This window comes from Notolepis coatsorum, assembly GCF_963971535.1.
Source record: "Notolepis coatsorum genome assembly, chromosome: 12".
In the NCBI taxonomy this organism is placed as follows: domain Eukaryota; kingdom Metazoa; phylum Chordata; class Actinopteri; order Aulopiformes; family Paralepididae; genus Notolepis; species Notolepis coatsorum.
The window spans coordinates 64304320-64331486 of NC_140176.1; the positions used below are offsets into that span (position 1 = coordinate 64304320).

The following is a 27167-nucleotide window of genomic DNA, read 5'->3' on the forward strand; positions in this document are numbered from 1 at the left end:
TTATCTATAATTAAGATCTGTTCAACTGTCAATTGGATTCAGAGAGGGGGGAAACATACAATGTATTTTTATTGTTAGCGGATGAGTGGCGGATGTGTAACAGATGGTGATAATTCTTCTAAGACTTAACGTGATTGACTCCAGTTTCCTCATACAGGCTTAGATTTGACCACTGCATTGAATAGTCGTGCGATATCATAAATCAACTGGATCTGATGTCATAAATCAACTGGATCTGATATTCAATGAGTGTGAAAATGTCTTTATTTGCAATTCTACCAACAGCTTCAATATCACTTTAGCATATAAATAAAGAAAACAAACTTTTTTTTCTTATTCTCAATTCATAAGGAACACAATAAGCAAGTTGTAATGTAATTACTGTTATCAAAATTATTTAAAATACATTTAGGCCGAGAAGATGCAGATACAGAAATGATGTTCATATGGAATTAAGACCAACCCATAAAAGCAGCAGACAAAGAAAAAAAGGACAAACATTAATAAATGCGTTTAAAACACAAGGCCACCCATTATGATCCTATGAGAGCTTCACCAGCAGAAGATGCTATACAGCCTCTTGACTTCCATCTCCATCCTGATCTTAAATAAAAAAACAAAACATACTTGCCCCCTAATTCACAAGAGCCAGGTCAACATGGTACTTATCAACATTCTGTCCTAAATCCGAGCCCATATTCCTAGAGACATCCATGTGGAATGAATGTACTGCAGGCCGAGTCTCCATCCCACCCTATCGCAGGCCGATGGCGGGCGGCTGGCATCTAGCTCCTCCCCATCTTGCCCACAAGGAGGGGTGGGGTGGAGGACAGGTGTCATTTATTTGGACAGGTCTTCAATGCGGACATGGATCCTGATTGGCCCCGAAAGGTGCGCCCCATCACTTCCTGTACTCGTCCACAACGTCGGTCTCCTTCTCCTGGCGCTCCCGCTCTCGTCTCATCTCCTTCAGCTCCTGTCTGTATTTCCGCTCAATGAAGCGCTTCTGATGAGCCATCTGCGGGAAGTTATCTGGTACAGGGAGAGGTAGAGCGAGAAAACAGAGGAGAAGTGGACCAGGGATGAGAGATAAAGAGAGACGGGAAGGGGAGGGGGGGGGGTTGGGGGCAGAAGAGGAGACAAGGTCAGCGTCCGACCGGAGAAGTGGGAGGACAGCAATTTATGTTTCAAAATTGCGACCGACCAAACTCTTGTTTTTCATCCCTGCGCGTGTCACACTGTCACTTCCAGTCAAATGGGGAGAGGCAGCGCCGCGAGCGCTATTACCAGCCAGAGTGCCCTTGTGTTGGTATTTTCATTAATAATAACAAAATAACAAGAAATTAGACAGGCCTCATTTGGTGTCGGCGCAATGAGTGTATGAGATCTGATAAGATAATTAGAAGAGAACATCTCTAAATGAGATATGTTCCAGCGGGGCGGTCGAGAGAGAGAGAGAGAGAGAGAGAGATAAAACAATATACAGGAACTGATAAAGACATAACGCATACGCCTCCATTTAAAACAGCACGCATGGGGAGACGCCCGGTCCCTCGTGTCGAATTCTGTCACAAGAATTAATTGTGCAGATTACCCTGTCGTCAACGAAGAAGTGGTTGCAATCGTGTGGTGTGTGTGTGTGTATCCTGTTGCATCGCAGTTCTCAAAGTACCACCCTGCTCCAAAGAAAATGAGAAAAATAAGGAAAATAGAGGGCTCCTCTCCCTCAACTGTACTAGAATGTACTTCACTAATATACTACTACCCTTGGTTGAGGAATCAATTTGGGCTGTCCCAAACTATGAATCCCTATTTGTCTGAATATAAATACATATAACCCCTCTATATACTTACTTATACACCTGAATATAACCCTTAGCTTTGTATGATAGCATGTACAAATGCTATATATATATATATAATCACTTACCTACTCTTACTAGTTACGCTGCTGACAGTATGACTACTACCATACTGTCTTTACACCTGTATCACTACCTATTAATACTACAACTATGTACATACTATACATCTGATTTGCACTACACACAGCAGTACTAATGTAAAAGGTGAAAGACTCACACTCGCAGCCATGCTGATTTGGCAAAATGACATCCAGCCGTTTTAGTTTGAAACAACTTTTAGTCAGGGGAGTGTCATGGTTTCTCCATAGAGCCCCATTGTACTTCTTTTGGCGCAGGAGCTCGCACAGGTCCAAGGTGACTTAGTCACGTGACTCAGTTGGTATTGCTGATTGGCTCGACCACGGTATGTTTATAAACAAGAAACAGGTCTATATGTGTCTACATTCCAGGCACTGTCAGGTAAGTGCCTACGTACACACACTGCGCGCACACACACACACACTGCACACACACACACACACACACACACACACACACACACACGGCAACCGCTAAAACAATCACTTTAAACAAAATGTCACTTTAAATAATGGAAAATCACTTTAAAGGAAGGAGGTATTGTATAGTATAGTTTAGATACACTAAGTATAAAAATGGCGGAGTTAAAATTGTAAATTGTATATTGTATAGTAGCGTACATAGGAACCAGTTTCTCAGGAACTTAGCATGTCTTTTTTTATCATGCACATCTTGTGTCTTACCTATTATAATTTTTTTTATATGCCTATTTTTATTATTGTATTTTGCACAATCGATGCGGGCATGACCACCCGCATTTCACTGTATGCCCTGGTATGTATGTGACAAATAAACCTCTTGATTCGTGATTCCTCCGCTCTATCATGTGAATGTGTCTATACTACTGTGCACTGTAACACTCACTCGACACTATTTGACGAAGAATGCCACTGACCCTTAGCTGCCAGAGAGGTAAAATGGTAAATGGACTGTACTTTTATCGAAAGTGCTTTACAACATTCACACACACACACCGACAGTGTGTGCAAGGTGCCGACCTGCTCATCAGGTGCAGTTATGGGTTAAGTGTCTTGCCCAAGGACACTTCGACACGCTGCCAGGAGAGGCTGGAATGGAACGGCAAACCTTCCGTTTACCTCCTGAGCCACTGTCGCCCCATAGGTGTGTCCCTCCTGCTGACTTGTTCACAATTTGTAAGCCACTTTGGATAAAAGCTAAACGACTAAATGTAAACGTAACTATCTGTGTCTCGGCTGCGCCTGTGGTCGCGATATAATGAGTCTCGTGCTAAAAAGGGCTGAAAGATGAGGCACTTTCTGTTTGGGGGGTAGAAGGAATTGATTGCGAGGAGGAACTGGCCGTGAGCGCTGGAGGAAGATAGCGGGTGAGAACAGCGGACAATAGCTGGGTTGCTGATGGAGTGCTGCTGCTCGACTCTGAAATGGAGTTGTGCCGGATAACACTTCTATATGGAATGTGTAAGACAAGATCGAATTGTGATAACAACAACAACAACAACCGCCAAATGGAAGGACATGTCCTTCCTTACCCAACGCTTCGCCATGTAGCCGTTGAGAGCAAATGTTTCATTTTTTACTCAAGACTACTGAGTGACCCAGAACACACACACACACACACACACACACACACACACACACACACACACACACACACACACACACACGCACACACACACACACACACAGATGTAATCTTGTTCAATTTCCCTATGACTAAGCTACACTTGGCAAGACTTGGAGAGAAAACTACATATTGCAGTTAAAATATGGAAATCACAAGCATTTTCCCCTGGGAGATGACTTGAGAATAACCCACTCAAGAGGGGGAAAAGCTCTGGCCATTTACATTGTTTAACATGCTGCATAAGAGCAATGCTGGGGAGGACAGGGGGGGGGGGGGGGGTTTCTGAAGAATGCACAAGGCTTTTCATTTATTCCAAGTCTCCGTCCGGGAAGGAGAACAGAAGAGTCTGTGTGTCGGGCATTTGCAGAGAGAGACATATTGAGAATTCTCTGCCGTCCAGCGCTCTGTAGAAAAGCACCTTTGAGGAGCCCTCTCTCTGCATACTGATTACCTCTGGTTGAGGCGTTAGCAACACTTAGCTCGGCTCCCGCCTTTTGTTTATCGACAATGCAGTCATTCCTTTCAAGGACGGAGGTTGCAGTCTTGAGACTCTGGTTGTAGCGCCTCTGGAGGAGCGGCTGGCCGGCCCGGCCGAGGAGAAGGGGGGGGGGGTCTTGGCAACACAAGGCTTTTCAGGTCTCTGCAGCAGCAACCCAGGTGTAACCCCCCCCCCCCCCCCCCCCCTCCTCTGCCAAAATTGCAAAAATAATTCATCTGAGGGAAACAGCCGTGGTTATTGGAGGATGGAGAAACGAGGGCGGTGCTGGAGATCAAAATACTAGACTGGCTTGGTCTATTGCCTTGAGTTCACACTGCATCAGTCAAGCAAACAGTGTATGTTTATGTACCATTGTTGATAGAGGGGGGGGATCCTGTCCTCAGGGGCAAACAAAGACCCATACTGTACTTATGCAACGCAATGCTTTTTATCCAGAGATTAAGGGGTTTACAGAAAGCTGAGGAGAGAGAATCCCCTCTCTCTCTCTCTCTCTCTCTCTCTCTCTCTTCTCTCTCTCTCTCTCTCTCTCTCTCTCTCTCTCTCTCTCTCACTCTCTCTCTCTCTCTCCTCTCTCTCTCTCTCTCTCTCTCTCTCTCTCTCTCTCTCTCTCTCTCTCTCTCTCTCTCTCTCTCTCATCTCTCTCTCTCTCTCTCTCTCTCTCTCTCTCTCTCTCTCTCTCTCTCTCTCCTCTCTCTCTCTCTCTCTCTCTCTCTCTCTCTCTCTCTCTCTCTCTCTCTCTCTCTCTCTCTCTCTCTCTCTTATTCAGAGACATTGCATTGTTCGAGAAACAAGCAGCTGCGGGGGAGAAGGAGAAAAACCGAGAAGAAAAGATGTTGTCCTAGAGAGAGAATAGAGGAGAGAGAGAAGAGATGTAGTTATAGACCTAGAGAGAGAGAAGAGGAGAGATAACGGATGTAGTCCTAGAGAGAGAAAGAGACAAGATGTACAGTAGTCATAGAAAGAGGATAGATGAGAAAATATGTAGTCCTAAAGAGAGAAGAGATGTAGTCCTAGAGAGAAGAGGGAGAAGATATGTAGCCCTAGAGAGCAGAGATAATACATGTAGTCCTAGAGAGAACAGAGGAGATAGAAAGTATATTATGTAACATTACCCCTTTAAACATTGTAATTTACACAAGATGCCAAAATCTATTTGACTGTCTACTCAAAATAGCTAAATATATAAATAAATATATTACAGTGACAACATTCTTTTAGCTGCCAACAATATTAAAAGCAACCTGGAAGTATTTACTGAACAAGAACAAACAGTGTGGCATAACCAAAATAAATATTTAAAACACTATTATAAACACAGAGAAATTGCTGATAATTTAGATAAATATTATGCAAATGTGGACTTGCTGAAAAGATGGGGGAAATTGTGGGGTCCAATAGACCATCATTCTGTGACGTTACCGTCGATAGTCGAACCTCTCACTCTGCTGTTATTCCGCAGATAAAGTTACTCCATTAACTGATAATGAGATGATCCATCTTTGTTTTCTCAAACCCTGCAGGTCCAAGAAAAGAGGGCTGGTTTGAGATCAATTACCGTCACAATCTCAATTTCACTCTGTTATCTTATTTGGTGAGGTTTCAGGTTCAGTTTTTCATTTTTATTTATTGCACTTGTACATTGCTGCATATACAATGTATTTTAATGTGATCTATCTTTACATGTGCAAAATGAATAAATACGAAAGACAGAACGATAGAAATCTTTGGAGCATCTAGAGGGAAACGTGAAGAATGGCTAACCCATCTCCATGTATATCTGATGTGGCCTTAGACTTAGCGGTGCAAGGTGCTGCTGCTGGACCTCCAACAGGGCTGCCTCAGCTCAATGTGTTTGTACTCATGCCAACACCCCCCCCCCCTCCACCCGCAACAGAGCCTGGTTAACATTTAATTCTGCCTTAACAGATACAGGCAGGAGATTGTCAAAACCAGCGACACCAAATAATGAAACGGGAATCAGAGCCCGTGCCACCACTGGATCGGCTAGCACAGACAGACGGACAGAAGGTACTCACACCAAATATTGGCACCCCATCTCTCTTTAATGAACCCTGAGCTGTCTGAGCAAACGCAACCCCCCCCCCCGCACGCACGCCCTTTCAGCGCTGCAGCTGAACATTATTCTGTTAGGTGAAGGGGGGTGGGGTGCAGGAACACCGGCAACAACAACCAAATGTTTGGTCCCACTCAACATGCCCCCTGATACCCAAGAAGGCCTTAAATAAAACATGGAAATTAATCCCGATTCACTGCAGCAGGGAAGTGAGTCGTCGTCGTCGTCCCCCCCCCCCCTCAGTCTGCGAGGAACACACACAGTAGAGCAGGGAAGTGACCCCCCCCCCCCCCCCCTCGCAGTCTGAGCAGCACACAGTAGGGAAGTGAATCCCCCCCCCTCTCTCAGTCTGAGCAGCACACAGTAGGGAAGTGAATCCCCCCCCCCCCCCCCCCCCCCTCAGTCTGAGCAGCACACATTAGAGCAGGGAAGTGAACCCCCCCCCCCCCTCAGTCTGAGCAGCACACAGTAGGGAAGTGAACCCCCCCCTCTCAGTCTGAGCAGCACACAGTAGGGAAGTGAATCCCCCCCCCCTCAGTCTGAGCAGCACACAGTAGGGAAGTGAACCCCCCCCCCTCTCAGTCTGAGCAGCACACAGTAGGGAAGTGAATCCCCCCCCTCTCAGTCTGAGCAGCACACAGTAGGGAAGTGAATCCCCCCCCCCTCCCCAGTCTGAGCAGCACACAGTAGGGAAGTGAACCCCCCCCCCCCCCCTCTCAGTCTGAGCAGCACACAGTACGGAAGTGAATCCCCCCTGTTGTGAAGGATCAGATTAAACCGAATATATATATTTATTTATGGATATATATTTAATAGTATTTGTATATCGTTTGATATCCCTTGTATATTCCTTGTACATATACACTGAATATCCCTTTAGTCTACTAACAGCCCATAATAGTTTCATTCTCTCATTGGACAAGAACTTGGCGCCAGCAGCCAAGCCCCTTGGTTCAAGTTCAATCGTGCCGACGAACATGTCGTTACTAGCCCGGTTCCGCGTAGGAATACGTCTGGCGAAATACGAATGGTACTATTTGTTCACAGCGCATATATATATGGCGCAAGTAAAGTAGAACTTTCTTTTAGTCCCTTAGCCCTTAGTTCTTTACCCTCCAACCTAGTGGCAAGACGTTAAGCCTCACCCACGATACACGTGTGGTGCAGTATGGTCAACTTGGCCTCAGAATGGCATTGAGACATCGTGTGGATTAATAGTTGAATTGTCATAGTTTGGCACTATACCGCATATGGCTCGCCGACAACAAACTATCATTACACATGGGCAAAACAGAGTCCATTCTCTTCGGTTCAAATAACAAACTCAGCAAGACCGACGGCTTCTCGGTTACAGTGGGTGACAATATTATCACAAGGAAAGATGAAATTACCTACCTGGGTTCCATCCTAGAGGCTAATCTTTCCTGTGACAAAATGGCATCCAATGTAATAAAAAAAGTCAACCAACGAACGCGATTCTTGTACCGGATCTCCTCTCTGGTAAACAAGAATACCCTGAAGACTCTAGCAGGAGCACTCATTCAAGGGTACTACGACTATGCTTGCACCTCATGGTACCAAAGCACCTCAAAGGCACTAAAAAACAAATTACAAACATCTCAAAACAAGCTAGTCAGACTACTACTTGACCTGACTCCTAGAACCCACCTCACCCCTGCCCACTTTGACAACCTAGGATGGCTTAGAGTAGACGACAGAGTACAGCAACTTGCAATGGGCCTGGTCTACAAGATACACTACGCGACCAAGGTACCCATGTACATGTCAAAATACTTCCCAAAGGTCAGTGAATACCACGATCACAACACCAGAGGGAGCTCCACAAATCATGTAAAACCCAGATTCGGCTCAAACAAGGGACTAAACACGTTTCGCAATTATGCCACATCAATGTGGAACGCCCTGCCTAAAGCTGTAAAGGAATGTGAATCACTACCCACCTTCAAAAACACTCTCAAAAAACACCTACGTGAGACTGCAATTCGAAACTGGCCCCTACAAATGTCCTAACCTAGTTGTACAGTAAATGACCAAGTAAGGCTTTGTCAATATTCCAATGTACAGTGTAAAATGTGTGTGTGTCCCCTACCCAACCCCCCCCCCCCCCACCTCCAATGTACAGCCCTCACCCAACCCACCCAACCCCACCCCACCAACCTCCTCCAATGTACAGTTTCTACGCCAAATGTATATACACTCCTTTTCTGGACACTTTTGTATCACAAACAGTACTGTATTTGCAAATCTGATATGTCATAAATGTATAGATGTAGCAGTACTGTCTATCTGTATGTCATGTATGTCATATATGTTATGATGAATTGAAAATGGGGGACCCTGGTGTAAACAAGACGAAAGTCTTTCTCTGGTCTGCATCCCCTTAACAATTGTATGTATTGAGATGTACTGTACTGTACCCATTCTGCAATCTGTTAATAAACTTTTCAATCAATCAATCAAAACCGTCGAGTGGGACGTATTTCTATTAAGTTAATAATAGTCTATTATGTATGGTGCATCGTTCGGTTAGAGTTATACAGTGAGTAGTACCCCCATCGTTTCCTCGCGTTATCTAGAGTCTTAACCAGGCTGGGCAGACCACGTGTGGTGCTTTCATCCGAGGAGTTCTGGGCTAGGACGAGTGGACCTGCACATTGGATTACCTTACCCGGACGACGGCGAGCCCTACACGGCTTGGATTATCTACTTGCTTTGGGTGCTTTGATTTATGCCATGGATAACAGCCAACACTGGTGAGTGTTGGAACTACCCCCCGAGAGGAGTCCAGGTGAGACGGCGCTCTACCCCGAGTGAGGTCGCCTCACGTCTCTTCGTTGTGGACCGGCAGCTACCGTCTACAAGAGGGCCCAACTGTATTCATCTGTGGACCAAGGTTCTGTGGGCACCGTGTTCAGCACTCTGAATTCTCCCAAGAAATCGTTGGCCAGATGGGATATCGCCGGCGGCTCTCCTAACCCCCCCCCCTACTGACTTACAACCAGCAGGACCCCCCTTTAGTATATCCAGCTATAATCATTAAGTACCATCGCTATAGTTCCCTAAAGAACCAGGTTGTATACTTGCTTCCTGCGTAACCAGAGATTGGACATTCAATGTTGATTTGCCTACGAATACTCATTTGCCTTACAAGTGCATTCAAATCATAAATGTCATTAAGTGAACGTTGTATATACCCTTTGCTATATATTAAATATTCGACTTATACATTTGTGTGGACTTGGTTTCATGGTGGGAAAGTGTTCATCATATCTATATCATGTACTGTGTGGCCAGTAGTTAAAGTACATAAAGCGGTAGTGGTTTAATGATACCATACTTATCAATACAGTCAGGGAATTGTACCCCTCAGTTACAATTGGTCCTTCGAGCCGGAGGGTAACTAGTGTAATATTAATATAGTGTTATTAATATTGAAATGGCCTATGATGAACACTCCACGAAACGGTCCTCCTAACGTAGAACGCCCGCGGCGCAGACGACAGACACCTCAGTACTTAGAGGATTACGCTGTCAGTCAACTACCTAGCCTTCGACAAACGGTAAATGCGGTAAAAGTAGAAAGTAAAATTATGTCTGACCTTAACGACCAGGTTACCCCGACCACAGAGGCCCTAGTGGGTTCTAATGTAACTGACCAAGCTCACGGTGGGGACCAGGAGGGAGCTGACATGCCTTTACCCCCCGCCAATACCGAAGAAGTAGTCCCCGACCAGCCCCGGGAGGAAGACAACCCTACAGAGAGAGAACTCTGCACGGAACAAGATGAGGAGAGCGCCGAGGAGATAGAGCTCCAGGACTCCCCAACGAGTACAGCCAGGAGCGGCTCACCTCTACAACCGTCTTCCCCCAGCAAAGCGGAGAGGATGCTATCACAGGCGTTCCTCGTCAGCCTGACAGCCTCTACCGAACGTGATCGACTCCAGGGTGAACGCGATCGACTTCAGGGTGAACGCAATCGACTCCAGACGCAGCAACGGAGCGAAGAAGAGCGCATACGCCTGGAGATGAGACGCCTTCAGACGGAAGAGAATATGGCAAGAGACCGAGCAGACACCCAGCGCGCCGCTGACGGTGCCCAAAGAGAGGCAGAGCGCGACCTCGCTCTCATCCAGCGCGAAACCGAGCGCGACAGACTACAGGGCGAGCGCGACAGACTACAAGCGCAGCTAATGGAGCAGCTGATCACCAAGGCAACACCCTCTCCCTCCGCCAGGGGTTCAAGGAACTCGTCGAGACAACAGTCAAGGGCAGCATCCCCTAACCGAGCAAGCGACCCTGAACTTGACCAACAGACCAAGCCTATACCCCCCGCAGACCCCCTTCCCCGACCGGTCCAAGCGAGACCCAGCTACAAGGAAGGAGCGGCATACACTGCGGAGAAGCTAAATAAACGACTACAGGATCTAGAGGACCTGATAGAAGAAGAAGAGGGAGAGGAGGAGAACCAAGCCCGACGACAGCACAGTACTCCACCGGACCAGGAGGTCCAGTACAGCCCAGGCTATACCCCCGCGGCGCTGCGCTACAGACCCCCGACTCTATTCACGCGTGAGCATGACGCACGACCAGCCCCGAGGAATAGCACCTGGACCAGCGGGCCATGGTACCCTGCCGGTACCAGCCCACAGAGAGGCGCAAGAGGAGACTCGCCTAGGAGGCCTCTCCCCCAACGCTCGTCGATGTATCAGCCATCCACGGCGTCATACATTGGCACACCGACGTTTCCAGACTTCACCTATGAGAATCGAGCACAGTACACGGAGCTCCGGATGTGCTTAGAGACAATGATGGTGGATGTCGCTGATGAACACCACAAGTATGCAATATTACTGAAGCACCTGAAAGTACCCCGAGCGCACAATATAGCGCTAGCCTATGCCACCTCTACGACCCCATACACCGCGGCTCTAGCAGCGCTGGACCAGAGATATGGACGTATATGGGATTACGTAATCCAAGAGATAAGGCATATTGACCGCCTACCCCCAGCAACAGACAATCGCTCATTAGACGACCTGTCTATAAAAGTGCAGTCCCTGGTAGGGATGCTGGGAGCGCAACGAGAAAAGGGTATGCACGAGCTATACGCCAACTCTAACGTCGAGAGGATTTTAGAGAAGCTGCCACCCGCCAGACAAGAGCGCTTCAGGCGGCAGAGAGACCACCGTGATCCTAACGGTCCCGAACCATCCCTCCTCGATCTAGCCGACTTCCTGGCGAGAGAAGTCAGCAGCCTACGACTGGATACGTTTGTGCGGAGCACACCAAGCTCCAGAGAGGGACCCAGGAGAATAAACGATGGAAGAAGATCGGTGACTGTCATGCACCAATCAGAATCAGTACCGAGCAGTAAGAACCACAGTACCCCCTCGAGAAAAGAGAAGTGGAAGATGGTGTGCCCGTACTGCGAGAAGGAACACTGGCTGTCACAATGTGACCTGTTCACAAAGATGAATGCAGAAGAAGTGAGTCAATGGATAAAGTCCAACAGGCGCTGTTACCGATGTGCGCGCAGTCACATGGCAGCCGAGTGCCGCCTAAAGAAGAGGCGCAGTCGGTGTGACGGAGCCCACCTAGATGTCCTACACGACAGTAACAGAAGAAAGCCTGCACCTGCACCATCGAGCAGCACAAAGGCAAGTGTCATGTACATTGACCCCGCCAGCAGCAGCGGCGCCCAAGTGCTCTTAAAGGTAGTCCGTGTAACATTGAGCTACCAAGATAAAGTCATGGACACTTACGCCGTCCTTGATGACGGGTCAGAGAAGACCCTTCTGCTCGCGTCCGCTGCGGCCCAGCTGGGACTGCGGGGGAGCGAGAACCAAATGACGATTCGGACAATAAGAAGAGATTTAAAGACGATAAAAGGCGAGAATGTCTCCTTCACTATCGCAGCAAGCGGGCAGCCAGAGCGACGGTATAGGATTACAAATGCTTTCACCAGCCAAGAAATAGGACTATCACAGTACACCTACCCCATCGCCAAACTGATGGATAAATATGTGCACCTGCGTCAACTACCTATCCCGCTCATAGACGGCGCCACCCCGACCCTGCTGATAGGCTCCGACCATGCAGACCTCATAGTCCCGATAGACCGGGTCCATACAGGACCCAGAGGCTGTCCTGCAGCAGTCGAGACCCGCCTAGGATGGACATTACAAGGCCCCCTCGCTAAATCTCTTAACCGAACAGCAGCCACTAGCTGCCTCCACTCCAGAGTGACAGAAGAAGACACCACTCTCCTGCAGCATGTCGAGAGGCTATGGACACTAGAGACAATGCCCTTTAAGAACGAAAAGAAAGACATTCGTTCTAAAGAAGACATTTACGCCATAAACCTCCTCGAGCAGGGGACAAAGAGAGTCACAGTCAGCGGAGTGATGAGATACGCAACTCCACTCCTGAGGCGAGAGGGAATGCCCACCTTTCACGCAAAGAAAGACGCTACGGAGCGGTATCTATTGAACACAGAGCGGCGCCTAGCCAAAGACCCCGCTCAAGAGAGTGTGTACCGCGCTGAGATTGAGAAGCTAATCACAGCGAGACACGTAATGAAGATTGACATTAAAGAGGCCGATCAGACGACCGAATCATGGTACGTGCCGCACCACAAGGTCCACCACAACGGCAAGGATCGCATTGTGTTTAACTGCAGCTACCAGATCGGATCCCAGAATCTGAATAAAGAGCTCTTGCCCGGCCCCACACTCGGCCCCTCTCTACTAGGCGTGCTACTACGCTTCCGCCAGGACAAGGTGGCTATCAGCGGGGATATCAAAGGGATGTTCCTGCAGGTGAGACTAGTGGAGGAGGATAAGCCCCTACTGCGGTTCCTATGGAGAGAGAGGATCGGAGATGAGCACCCAGCCATCTACCAATGGGAAGTCCTCCCCTTCGGAACCACATGCAGCCCGTGCTGTGCTACATTTGCACTGCAGAAACACGTCGCAGAGGACCCAGCAGCAGATGAAGAGGTCCGACACAGTGTGAAGAACAGTTTCTACGTGGACAACTGTTTACAAAGCGTTTCGACCCAAGAAGAAGCCGAGGCTCTCCTACTCAAGCTACGCGCCTCCCTGATCAAAGGCGGCTTTGATCTCAGGCAGTGGGCCAGCAGCGACCCGCAAGTATTGCGCAGCCTCTCCCCCGCGGACAAGGCAGCCAGTAGCGAGACCTGGATGGCGACCATCCCAGGAGAAGCCCAAGAAATGACACTAGGACTAGTCTGGCGCTTCAAAACAGACTCGCTCCACTATAGACACAAACCCCTGACCACGGAGCAGGGAAGGTCGACGGCGATACCGACCACCAGACGGAGTGTGTACAGAACACTCGCCAGACAATATGACCCGTTGGGATGTATTCTACCTTACACCACCAGGGCAAAGATGATTGTACGAGCACTATGGGACAAGGACCAGGGCTGGGACGACCCAATACCCGCACACCTTGCCTCCACATGGAGAGAGTGGGAGACGGAACTCCGCTCACTCCCAGGCGTCAATATACGCCGCAGCTACTTCCCACCCACAGTGAGGCCAGAGACATGCAAGATGGATCTACACGTCTTCAGCGACGCCTCCGAAGTAGCCTATGGATCAGTGGCCTACTTGCGTGCCCAAGAGAAGGGAGGAGAGATACACACCGCCTTCATCCTGGCTCGCTCAAGAATAGCCCCACGAAAGCAACAATCTATCCCGCGTCTAGAGCTCTGCGCAGCCCTAGCAGGAGCGCATCTAGCCACGTTAATCCAACGTGAACTCACCATTCCGGTGCACAGAACAATCTTGTGGTCAGATTCCACGACAGTACTCACATGGATCAAGTCTGATTCATGCAGATACAAGGTCTTCGTGGGAGTCAGAGTCACAGAGATTCAAGAGTTAACAGAAGCAGCGAGCTGGCAGTATGTGGACACCAAACACAACCCAGCTGACGTCATCACCCGGGGAATGTCCCTAGATGACCTCACCCGTCACAACATCTACAGTGACGGACCAGAGTTCCTCAAGCTCCCGGAAGGAGAGTGGCCTACGCCCACCCCACGGGAGGCGAGTAAAGAGGAGGCTGAGAACAAGAAACCTATGTTCTGTGGACTGAGCACAGTCGCCTCCACAGACCCCAACATAGATGATCGCCTCACCCTACAGAGTGCGCAACTAAAGACATTTCTGTGGCACCACCCAGAGATTCAGCCCACTGCCGACATTTCAGCAGCTGACTACGAAGAAGCAGAACTTCTTCTACTACAACGAGCCCAGAGAGACTCGTTCCCCGACGAGCTAGACTGTCTACAGGGAGGAAAGCCCGTCCCATCAGACAGCAGATTGCTCCACCTGGCACCCGAGAGCGACGCCCATAATCTCATCAGAGTGGGTGGTCGTCTGCGGAGGGCCCCCAATCTACCGGATGACGTTAAGTACCCGATAGTCTTGAACAGCCGACACAAGGTCACAGAGCTGATCATAAAGAAATACGACGAGGATGTACACCACGCAGGAGCAGAGAGAGTCTTCGCGGAGATCAGACGTCGCTATTGGATACTTCAAGGAAGAGAAGCAGTGCGACGCTTCCAGCGAACCTGTCTAGACTGCCGAAAGTGGCGCGCGCAGCCCAGCATACCCCGGATGGCTGACCTACCTCCCTGTCGCCTCTGACTCGGCGACAAGCCATTCCACTCCACAGGCATGGACTGTTTTGGCCCGTTGTATATAAAGAAAGGAAGAGGAACCGAGAAGCGGTGGGGTATTGTATTCAAATGCATGACCACCAGAGCGATACATATCGAACTCCTTCCAACCATGAGCACAGACTCATTCCTTATGGCCTTCCGAAGATTCACATCACGGAAAGGAAAACCGTCTACATTGTTGTCTGATCACGGGACAAACTTCAAAGGCGGAGAAAGAGAGCTGAGAGAGAGCTTCCAAGCTATGGGCCCAGAACTTAAGACCCACCTCGCTCCATCCCAGATTGACTTCCAGTTTAATCCCCCGAACGCACCCCACTTCGGTGGAACCTGGGAACGAGAAGTACGTTCTATAAAGACAGCCCTGTACGCCGTGCCTGGGGCCCAGACTGTAGCGGAAGAAGTCCTAATGACAGTCCTCACGGAGATCGAGGGAGTATTGAACTCCAAGCCCCTCGGCTACGTCTCCAGTGATATAGCAGATGTCGACCCAGTCACCCCCAACACACTCTTGATGGGGCGGCTGGACCCCGCGCTACCCCAGATAATGTACAGGCCTGAAGAAGCGAACGGCCGAAGAATGTGGAGGTACAGTCAAGTACTAGCTGACAAGTTTTGGAACAGCTTTCTACTCCACTACCTACCGTCTCTACAGACCCGCCAGAAGTGGGTAAAAGAGAGAGACAATTTGACAGAAGGAACAGTCGTCATGATTATCGACCAGTCACTACCCAGAGCTATGTGGCCGGCTGGCCGCGTAAGCAAAGTGATCACCGGTGCCGATGGCAAGGTCCGAGCAGCTGAGGTGCTCGTCCAAGGGCGAACTTACACACGACCCGTGGCGAGGCTAATAGAACTGCCCAGACTCCCAGACACTATCGATGACGACCATGACCCCACGACTTTGTGAGTTGACTGACCCTTATAGCGGACCTTGAGTGGTAGACAGTGCGGTTAATCTGTCTCTGCTTAGCTAATTAGGTGGGACTAATTAGGGGGCGGCTGTTGTGAAGGATCAGATTAAACCGAATATATATATTTATTTATGGATATATATTTAATAGTATTTGTATATCGTTTGATATCCCTTGTATATTCCTTGTACATATACACTGAATATCCCTTTAGTCTACTAACAGCCCATAATAGTTTCATTCTCTCATTGGACAAGAACTTGGCGCCAGCAGCCAAGCCCCTTGGTTCAAGTTCAATCGTGCAGACGAACATGTCGTTACTAGCCCGGTTCCGCGTAGGAATACGTCTGGCGAAATACGAATGGTACTATTTGTTCACAGCGCATATATATATGGCACAAGTAAAGTAGAACTTTCTTTTAGTCCCTTAGCCCTTAGTTCTTTACCCTCCAACCTAGTGGCAAGACGTTAAGCCTCACCCACGATACACGTGTGGTGCAGTATGGTCAACTTGGCCTCAGAATGGCATTGAGACATCGTGTGGATTAATAGTTGAATTGTCATAGTTTGGCACTATACCGTCGAGTGGGACGTATTTCTATTAAGTTAATAATAGTCTATTATGTATGGTGCATCGTTCGGTTAGAGTTATACAGTGAGTAGTACCCCCATCGTTTCGTCGCGTTATCTAGAGTCTTAACCAGGCTGGGCAGACCACGTGTGGTGCTTTCATCCGAGGAGTTCTGGGCTAGGACGAGTGGACCTGCACATTGGATTACCTTACCCGGACGACGGCGAGCCCTACACGGCTTGGATTATCTACTTGCTTTGGGTGCTTTGATTTATGCCATGGATAACAGCCAACACTGGTGAGTGTTGGAACTACCCCCCGAGAGGAGTCCAGGTGAGACGGCGCTCTACCCCGAGTGAGGTCGCCTCACGTCTCTTCGTTGTGGACCGGCAGCTACCGTCTACAAGAGGGCCCAACTGTATTCATCTGTGGACCAAGGTTCTGTGGGCACCGTGTTCAGCTCGGTGAATCCCCCCCCTCTCAGTCTGAGCAGCACACAGTAGGGAAGTGAATCCCCCCCCTCTCAGTCTGAGCAGCACACAGTAGGGAAGTGAATCCCCCCCCCTCTCAGTCTGAGCAGCACACAGTAGGGAAGTGAATCCCCCCCCCTCTCAGTCTGAGCAGCACACAGTAGGGAAGTGAATCCCCCCCCCCCTCTCAGTCTGAGCAGCACACAGTAGGGAAGTGAATCCCCCCCCTCTCAGTCTGAGCAGCACACAGTAGGGAAGTGAACCCCCCCCCCCCCTCTCAGTCTGAGCAGCACACAGTAGGGAAGTGAACCCCCCCCTCTCAGTCTGAGCAGCACACAGTAGGGAAGTGAATCCCCCCCCTATCAGTCTGAGCAGCACACAGTAGTAGGGAAGTGAATCCCCCCCCCTCTCAGTCTGAGCAGCACACAGTAGGGAAGTGAATCCCCCCCCCTCTCAGTCTGAGCAGCACACAGTAGTAGGGAAGTGAATCCCCCCCCCTCTCAGTCTGAGCAGCACACAGTAGTAGGGAAGTGAATCCCCCCCCTCTCAGTCTGAGCAGCACACAGTAGTAGGGAAGTGAATCCCCCCCCTATCAGTCTGCGAGCAGCACACACAGTAGTAGGGAAGTGAATCCCCCCCTCTCAGCACACACAGTAAGGAAGTGAATCCCCCCCCCCCTCTCAGCACACACAGTAGGGCTGTTGTACAGGAGGGAGACGACGTAGCCCTGTGCTGCACAGAGAGGCAACAAGACAATCAATGACGAACGACATGACACCGGGGCTAATGTCTTTGATTAGTCTTGGTATGGGAACAAATGAAGCGAAGGCCCTCGGCGATCACACGAGACAACGCGACTGTGGTGGGAGAGCGGAGACGAGGCCGGAAACCGTCTGCGGGGGAGACGAGCCGCGCCGCTCTCATTACAGAAAGCCGCGGTCGGGAGGACAACGCATGCGATCCTTGGGAGCTGCTCGCAATGCATTTGGGCCTCATTCTGCACCCGGGCAGGTTGACCTCGAAGAGAAAAAGGACATCCATTCCAAACGAGGGAGATATGACTATGGGAAACAAAAGACTGTGTCGCTGGTGGGAGACGGGACACTTATGTTTGTACAGCCCGATATCATAATTTACATGTCTCGATGGGCTTCAAGAGCCCAGGTTTACAATCCAACAACACTGCCTGAGCATAACCCTAAACATAACCTTCAGAGAAGAAAGTACAGTAAGTACAGTATGGAAGATCTACAATTCACTTGGTCTTTGTTTGCCCCTGAGGACAGGATCCCCCCCCCCCTCTCTATCAACAATGGTACATAAACATACACTGTTTGCTTGACTGATGCAGTGTGAACTCAAGGCAATAGATCAAGCCAGTCTAGTCTTTTGATCTCCAGCACCGCCCTCGTTTCTCCATCCTCCAATAACCACGCCTGTTTCTTTCACCGGTTAAGCTTAGGCACTCTTTCGAAGTTGGTTAAGGTTAGAGTTTGTCTTAGAGCAGGGCGATAGAACACCAGCCCTGATTCCAAACTCTAACCTTAACCAACTTCGAAAGAGTCGCCTAAGCTTAACCAGTGATAAACTAGGCGTTAGGTAGTTTGCATGCCGTTCGAGGCGGAAATGGGCAAAGACACGTCACGCGATTGGGCGCACATGTCACATGACCAGAAACGTCAGTGGCGAATCAGATCGCAGAACACGAAACTGGAAATCCGTTGGTAAAAAAATAGACGCAGCCCGATATCATAATTTACATGTCTCGATGGGCTTCAAGAGCCCAGGTTTACAATCCAACAACACCGCCTGAGCATAACCCTAATCATAACCTTCAGAGAAGATAAGGAAACAATCCCACATAAAAAGCTAAATAGAATGAACATAACACAAAGAAACCCCAGAAGGACTGAAGGGCGTGCTTATCAATAACACGGAGACGTATAGACAGGTGTAATGTGTAAGCAGAGGTAACGGGGGCGTCAGCGATGTCCGTCCAGATCAGGCCAACATTGCTGATCTGTGGTTAAAGAACAGAAGATCTAGCTCTATTCTGTTCCATTATTGTCACCCAGCTAGCTCGTATTACCGCAGCGCTGCATTAGTTTAAACCTCAGCACGCTATCCATATCCCTGGCGGTCAGGAGCATTAGCGGATAGCAGAGGTAGACGGTTCTGGACCGAGGGGCAAGTCGGGACCTCTAAAGGAGTGGGAGGACCGCTAACCTGGACCTGGGAGCATCTGGTGCTGCAGGAGGGAAGACTTCCAGAGAGGATTTTTAAATTAAGTGACCTTTTAAAAAGCCATCGCTAATCTAGTCACATGAAACGGCAATTTACGAGGGGGGGGGGGGGGGGGGGGGGGGGGGTTCATTTACTAGCAATGAGCATCTATCAATCATGGTGACAGAGGTGTACACTGGGGAGAGAGAAAATGGAGAGCATTACAGAAGGGTGGAGGAGTGTGTGTACACTGGAGGCGATAGAGAGAGAGAGGAGAGCGGAGGGTTTAGATCATAAAATCCGAACACGCTAACGATTCATAAAAAAATGAAAAGAATGCACGGGTTTGGGGCGCGCAAACAGTATCAATCACAAGCGGCTAGGGGCCTCATTTATGGGCTGAGATGGAATCAAATTTTGACCTCGCTGCCCTTCACAACTTCTAGAAGGCAGCGGCAGCAGAACCATTTGTATCCACCGCTGGCTAATTAGCTGAGCTGGAGAACAAAATTGTACGTTTGATTTATGTAGCGGGCAGGTGGGTAGGAAGCGAGCCCAGCCCAAAATTACACTTGACCGCATGCCCACCTCTCCCTACACTCAGACTAATGCGTTACATTATGCATGCAGATATATAGGAAGTGAAGAGAGGCAGATAGCAGGGCTCTCGACGCTTACTGCTTCTCCCCCAGGACCACGTGTGCCCCACGAAAGACTTCAAGGTGTGAAGAAATTTAGGAGCACAGTGAAAAATGTTCAAGTAACACAGAGTTTATCAACAAACTATTTATTACATACATAATTTATACCGTGTGTGTGTGCTCCTTCTCCTCATGTACAATTATGATGTGAAAACCAGTGGAGGACTATGGAAGTAGGCAGGTATTGCGTTTTTGCTGTATTCCATCTTTTTGTGAAGCTCAGCCAAACTTTCTAGCGTTGCTGTCAGCCATGGTCGCGCAAAAGTCAACAAAACGTCTCCGCTCACACGCTTTGCTGATGCAACCGTGTAAGCAGGGAAATTACATTAGGTCCAAGCAACAGGTCCTGGCTGTGGAGGAGAATTTTCTGCCAAATGCAGTGCGCGCGTGCGGGGGGGGGGTTACGGTAGGTTGTAATCTTTACTCACACACTGTGCTTGTAAATTATTTTTATGGGTTCACACATGTGTATTTTTAGTCGCAAATGCTGAGTGCTCGCGCGGTCGAGCCCCGGATAGGATATGATGGAGGCTTCAGGGTTTGAAATTAATGCCATCCCAATCGTCCCTGGAGGCCCGTAAGGAATGTACTTTGGATGCTCAGATTTGTCACCGGGACCCTTCAGGGACGATAAGAGTAAAGCCTTGTATTGTTGGGTGAGCCTGCGCTTTGCTGTCGTGAAGCAAACCTACGCTGAGAGCCGGTAACGCTGCGTAAAAAAAAAAAGGATATTTAAATTGGGTCATTGGCAAACCTCAGACGCTCGCATACATGATGCGCAGTTCAAAGTGACGCAGTAGAGTGACGTTAACCCTTTCACTACCACACTACCAACGGGTTAACCCTTTCGCTGCGACAATGCATACAATTAACCCGTTCGCTGCCACACAACGAATGGTTAACCCTTTCACAACCACACTACATCAGGTTAACCTTTTCACTACCACACTACAGATGGTTACTGTGGTAGTGAAAGGGTTAACGTTCTGTAGTGTGGTAGTGAAAGGGTTAATGACCCGCTGACCTGTGGGCGACAGCACCCGCTGTTAGACCTGAGAGAACAGCTATGTGTTGGTGACATAACGTTGTTGCACTTCAATGTGTGTTATTATTTTGATTGTGTTGGATCGCTTAGATTGGCTATTTAGCTTGTAACTGGGTCAGTCAACAAACACAGCTTGCTCCAACACAATGTATTGGAAATGTGGTCAACAAGCTCATTTATGACTGGCCCAAACTATTTGAATATTTGCTATTTCAGACGCTAATTAGAAACTAATTAGAATTAAGTCTAATTCACTGCCTAATGCATTGGCCTTTAGTTTTTTTTCTCAATTTCAATTTAATTTCAATCTCTCATGTTTATCGAGTATCAGAATATGATCATAGATGATGTCTTTATCCAAGTCTAGATAATGTGAAAAAACACTTTTTTAGGCACAATTACAATACTTTTTGGCGATAGTCATGGAAAAAGTTACACCTGTGGATTACTTGGCAGTGAATGAGGCATTGCTAATACAACTGGATATATTTTCATTAAAGCCCAACTTGCAGGTTAAACCCTACTCTGCAATTATGGGTAGTTTACATCATTGGTATCTAATTTAATTATTAATTATTTTCCATTTGACGCCGGAAATTTCACTCAGAAATGGTTAAAAAGGTCCACGCACGAATAACATGCACGAGCAAATCTAAAAGCTTATCAGACGCTAGCACGGCCGTGACGTCACTTCAGGAAAAGTATGCCTTATGCCCGTCCGGGTCATAGTACTACTGGGAATATGGCGCTGGCTAACGTTAGCATTATGTCTACTGTCGTGAACCATTTTAGATCGGGGCATGTAGAGGAGTTTGGGGAACGAGTAAAATCATGTGCAGGTCCTCTTCTCAGACCTGTGTGGCAAAGCACTGCACACGCATCATGCAAGCTACACGTCGCTGCATGTTGATCAATGGTGGCCCACTCGGTGCATCACAGTGGGCTACTATTGTGCTAACAACGTGCCGCGGCGTCCGGCTTGTCGGCCGGCATGAGTGCCCGATTTGGGGTGGTTCTCTCCTCTTTGTGTGCCCCAGTCCTCGCGGGTGTCCTGCCGGGGAGCTTGTGGACGCGACAACAGCGGCGGCCGTAGGGTGTTTGAGCCTGTAGCGTTAGTTAGCTCATAGCTATCGTGTACCACTAGCGTTACGGGCTCGAGCACCCTACGGCTGCCGCCGTTGTCGCGTCCATGGGCTCCCCGGCAGGGTACCCGTGGGGACGGGGGTGTACAGAGAGGAGAGAACCATTTTGGGTCGGGCGTTCATGCCGGCCAGCGAGCCGGACGTCGGGATATGTTGTTAGCACAATAGCTACCAAGCTAAGCTATGTTAGCTTCTAACGGTGTATACACAATATGTACAACGACACAATGATTTACATTATTACAAATATGGTAACGTAGTTGTGGCTTTTACAAATAGTGGTTAGCTTTAGAGATGGATGGCTATGATCACGGAGCAATAGTGTTGTTAGGTGAAACAGATACATTTTCATTCGGCTAGTAGTAGCAAGGCTCTCTGCCTGCAGTGCCTGCCACTAGCTGTGTGTGACTCTCAGAGCCCCCTGGTGCCCTGCACCTGTTGTGACGACATCATTTCGATTACACGTGCACGTTATGAACCATTGATTAAAATATCCACGTGCGTGGTGATTGTGTTGGGCAGACAAAATGTTTGATAAAACGCTAAAACTGGGTCAATTTCAATAAACTTTTTTTCCTTCTTCATGAAAGTCACAGTTGGCCTAGTCCACATTGTTTATTGAACAAAAATACAACATGCAAGTTGGCCTTTAACACAATGGCGCCCGACCACAGAGATGTCCGTGTTTCGAATCCAACGGTTGAGGACCAACCACGGACATGTCCGTGGCAAGGTTGTTTTGGCTTTTATTCCATTTTAATAACCTACTCGATGTCACCGAGCAGCACTGCAGAAGTACCCTACTCTTTGAATTCGAAAAAGTGCATTACCGGCCAGATCCTCTTAGGGGCGCTATCTCGATAATGCAGTGTTCCCTGTGGCAGAAGTTGTCTTGTTTTTTCTGGATCTCCAATGTAGTTTTCTGCTAACATGAAGCGATGCCTATAGCCTGTTACACGGAATACGTTTTGGGACGCGGATTTCAGTGTGCAGTAAAGGAATATATGATCAGCCAATGGACATATCGATCTACCAGATGGAGATCGATAACTGGGAAATCTTTTGGGGGATCAAATCTTTTTCACGTAAATTACATGCTGATCAGACCTTGTTATGATAGCCATCCACCCGATCAGCGAATGTGGCTACTGAGGCTAACACGGTTATTGGTAATCAATATCAGAAACGAGGACCCCCCCCCCCCTTTCATGCATTCATGGTGGACCATCATATCGATCATATGCAGTTTGATTTTTAACTCTAGCTTCTGTAGTGCCGAAATGCCATTGGATTTAACGTTACTAGCTTAGCTGCCTGTATCTCGCCTTCCAGGAAATATACTAGCCGAAATCCCTTATAACGCTTATATTCAAGATGCTATAAAATGAGAACGTATTGATGAAAAAATTATTTCTTTAAGCCATTTTGAAGGGACGGTTTATGGCCTCAATTGACAATGAGAATGGACAGATAGCAATACTATAAAGTATAGATTTAGCTCTACGAACAGCCCCATGGACTATGCAAGTCTGTTTAGAAATGCTGGCCGTCTAGAGTGATTTTAGACGGATCCTGGCCCCGAAAGTGTTAAAGGGGAACTTCACCAAAAAACAATGCCGATTTATTTTTGCACATAATCCCACACACATCCAAAAACTCGAAACAGTTTTGCTCACATTCATTTAGTTTGACACTTATTGAGAGTAAATGAGTTTGAATATGGTCACCAGTGATGTCACTGGGGACACTGAATCCTTGTGTTAATTGCATCTCAGTGAAATGAGACAACAGCAGTCCCTATATGACAAGATATTGCTATTTTCTCATCTACATAATTTCATTGTAATTAACAAAACGCAAGGATTCAATGTCCCCGATGACATCACTGGTGGCCATATTCAAAATAATTTACTCTCAATAACAACTACATTAATGTGTGCAAAACTGTTTAGAGTGTGTGAGATTATGTGCAAAATAAATCAGCACTGTTTTTTGGGTGAAGTGCCCCCTGTAAGACCCTCGGTTGCAAAATCACAACATCACTTTTAGCTTTTAAAAAAAAAGTGTGTAAATGTTTTTATTATAAAAAATTTTTTAACCACATTTACAGTCAATGGGTCCTGTTGTTCAGCCTCACAATGCGATTGGATAGTAAATGTGTATATAGGTCCCACATTCTGTCAATGTCAATTTAATTTGGGCCTTGATGAGAAGCTGAATAACAGCCAATGAGTGAAGGGGGCGGGTCACACAGAGGTGGCTGTGCATCAACAACAATCCTTCAAACATGAAGAGGCTCAGAGCGAGAGGGTCCTCAGAGTGATGGACCTTATTCTCGTGCCCTGAAACAGTGTCAGAAAACACAACAAACAACACTGTGTGGTCCTCCAGGGCCGGCCAATGTGGTGGAGGACCCTTAGCCTCCCCTGTCCTCACTTCTACCAGAGCTGGGCCCCGTGCCCTTGCTCTGGGCAAGCACTTCAAACAGTCCTAAATGTAGCAGCCAACAGGCTGGCAAGGCCATAGCTTAGTACCAGCCATGTTGCTTATACTGTACCGCCAAGGCTAATATTGAACACTGAGGCACGGTGAAAGGCTTAACCATGTGTGTTGGGGGGTGGAGTATCCAGGTTGGCCAAATAACTTACATTTTTCAAGTGCGTCCATCGCAGCTCCCATTTCTGCCTGTTGGATGCTGGATTTGAGAAATACATATAAAAAAAAAGAGAGAGAGAATGAGAATGAGAGAGAGAGAGAGAGAGAGAGAGAGAGAGAGAGAGAGAGAGAGAGAGAGAGAGAGAGAGAGAGAGAAAAGGTCTTTATCATATTCAAAACATCCCTTTTTGAAATTCAGTCAGAAAACAGGCCATTGAGAGGATTATCGTGGAAAAAGCATTTTTGAAAAGCCCCCCTTTTTCCTCCAACAATCCCAGGTAACACGGTGCGCACATCAGAGGAAGGTAAGCCTCTCGCATGCTCCGCGCGGCCACCGCTTTGTGCTTTGCAACTCGCCGTCCTTCTGTATATATTATGCATTATGTGATCATAGGAGCCCCAGCGACAGCAGAGGGGGGCTTAAATTTAGTAAATATAAAAAAAACAGTAAGCTGAGGAGAGCTTCCCGCAGAAAGGGACAAACTTATCGGCGGCTTAGGAGCGCGGCGAGAAAGAGAGCGCTCTTTCAAGTAGCGGCCGTGGAGGGGGATTTCCACGCGGATGGGGTGAAAGATGTTTGATGGATTTACGTTTCGCGGGGCTTTAGTCGCCAACCCCCTCCACCTTGACAGAGGCCTTCTCTACCCGTACGCTTTTAGAAAAGCATAAACACACACATCCGTACTGTATGGATACACACACAAAAGCATAAATATACACATCCATACTGTACGGATACACACACAAAAGCATACATATACACATCCGTACTGTATGGATAAACACACGAACGCATAAATATAAACATCCGTACTGTATGGATATACACAAAAAGCATAACCTAACATGGTCTCATCAGAAAATAAAGTACTAATCGACCAAAAAGTACATGATGTACGTTATGTTATAGTCACAAGTAATATATTTATGTTTCGTATCTGCAAAAGTACAAAATATGTACACATTTTCCATTTTCATAAATACATCAATATATTACTTATTTGCAATATGTAACGTACACATTTGACATTTGACATTTTCGTAAATATGTCAATATATTACTTATTTGTAATATGTAAACATTTTACATTGTCGTAAATGTATTACTCATGGCTAGATGACGTACAATATGTACCTTTTTCTGTGGTACTTTATATACATATTTTAACCTCTTAAGCCCTAGCCGCCTGTACGTTAATGCCAAGCAAGCAGTGCAAAAATGCTTCCGCATTCGTCACCGCACGCTAGTGCGGTAAAGCGCCCTTCTTTTCAGACAAATGCTACCGTGCGTGCACCGGCGGCGGCGTGCTCGCTCAGGTGCGTGCGTGCGCCGGCGTGCTCGCGCGAGGTGCCCGCGCATGCGCATGAGATCCCGCCTTGAGCGGAGCTCAATATATATAAGTCACCGCCCCTTATTCAGTATCTACCAATAGCTCAATTGGCAAGGACACATGGCTGTGGATCCTATGGCTTGTTTGCTGGCGAGTTCGAATCCCATCGAAAATATTTTTTAACGTGATTTTTTTTTAACGTGTATTATTTCGCCGGTTAAGGTTATTTCGCCGGTTAAGGTTAGGCATGGTTAAGGTTAAGGTTAGGCATTGTTTCGGAGTTGGTTAAGGTTAGAACGGTTACGTTTAGGCGCTGTTAAGGAGCTGGTTAAGGTTAGAGTTTGTCAAAGAGAATGGCAATATAATTTCTATGGTTAAGGTTAGGCATGGTTTCGGAGTTGGTTAAGGTTAGAACGGTTAAGTTTAGGCGTTGTTAAGGAGCTGGTTAAGGTTAGAGTTTGTCAAAGAGAATGGCAATAGACAGCCTATTTCCGCGCGACCTGGGCGCTGGGCGGCGGAAAATGAAAGGCGCATTACTGCATGCCACTACGGTAAATTTTTGCACTGCTTGCTTGGCATAAAGCTACACGCGCCCTAGCCATATTTTCAGAAAATGTGCCCAAAAGTAGATACCCAAGTAAATGGAAGATTGCTCCACTTCTACAAGGTCCATTTGCATGTTCCTGGTATCTAGGGACATCTGTGGACCTCATGGAATGTATTCCCAGTGTCAGAAATACTGTGTCTGTTGCTTGAGTAAATTGTAATGAACCAAAGGAGAATATAAATTATTATTATAATCCCCCCCCCCCCCCATCTTTGATGGTGAATGACACGGTGCAAAAAATATTGCCACCGAGCTCATTCAGCACCTTCTTGAGATCAAGTGTACAAATAATCTAAGAAAATGAATACAGGGCAGATGAGTTAGTGTTTTTGTAGAAACAGTACTGAATTTTGCCATCCGGACACATGCCATTTGATATATGAATATAGAATATATTATATCAGGCCTATAAATTACCTTATTATGGCCATGTCATACATATATGGATCGGGTCAAATCTCCTCTTTTCAATGGCATAGTTCAATCTGTATTTAGTACCACCAGACGTTCACAGAAAGGTAAATAAACAAACTACGTTCTATTGTATGGCAGTAACGTTCAGGTCTGTTCGACCCGTGAGACATAATCATGAAGAATAACGTTGACATTTTATTTTGGAGCTGGGTGATGTCGTTTTATGAAATTCAAAAGCC

General features: G+C 47.6%; 1 protein-coding gene across 1 annotated transcript in view; it reads right to left on the reverse strand.

Moving 5' to 3' along the window:
- Positions 1-246: 246 nt before the first annotated feature.
- The window catches only part of drosha (drosha ribonuclease III), a 247470-nt gene continuing 220549 nt past the window's right edge, over positions 247-27167 (reverse strand). The window contains exon 32 of the mRNA XM_084326516.1: positions 247-1032. Within this exon, the coding sequence (XP_084182642.1) occupies positions 902-1032 (131 nt within the window). The 3' untranslated portion in view covers positions 247-901. The remainder of the gene's footprint in view (positions 1033-27167) is intronic.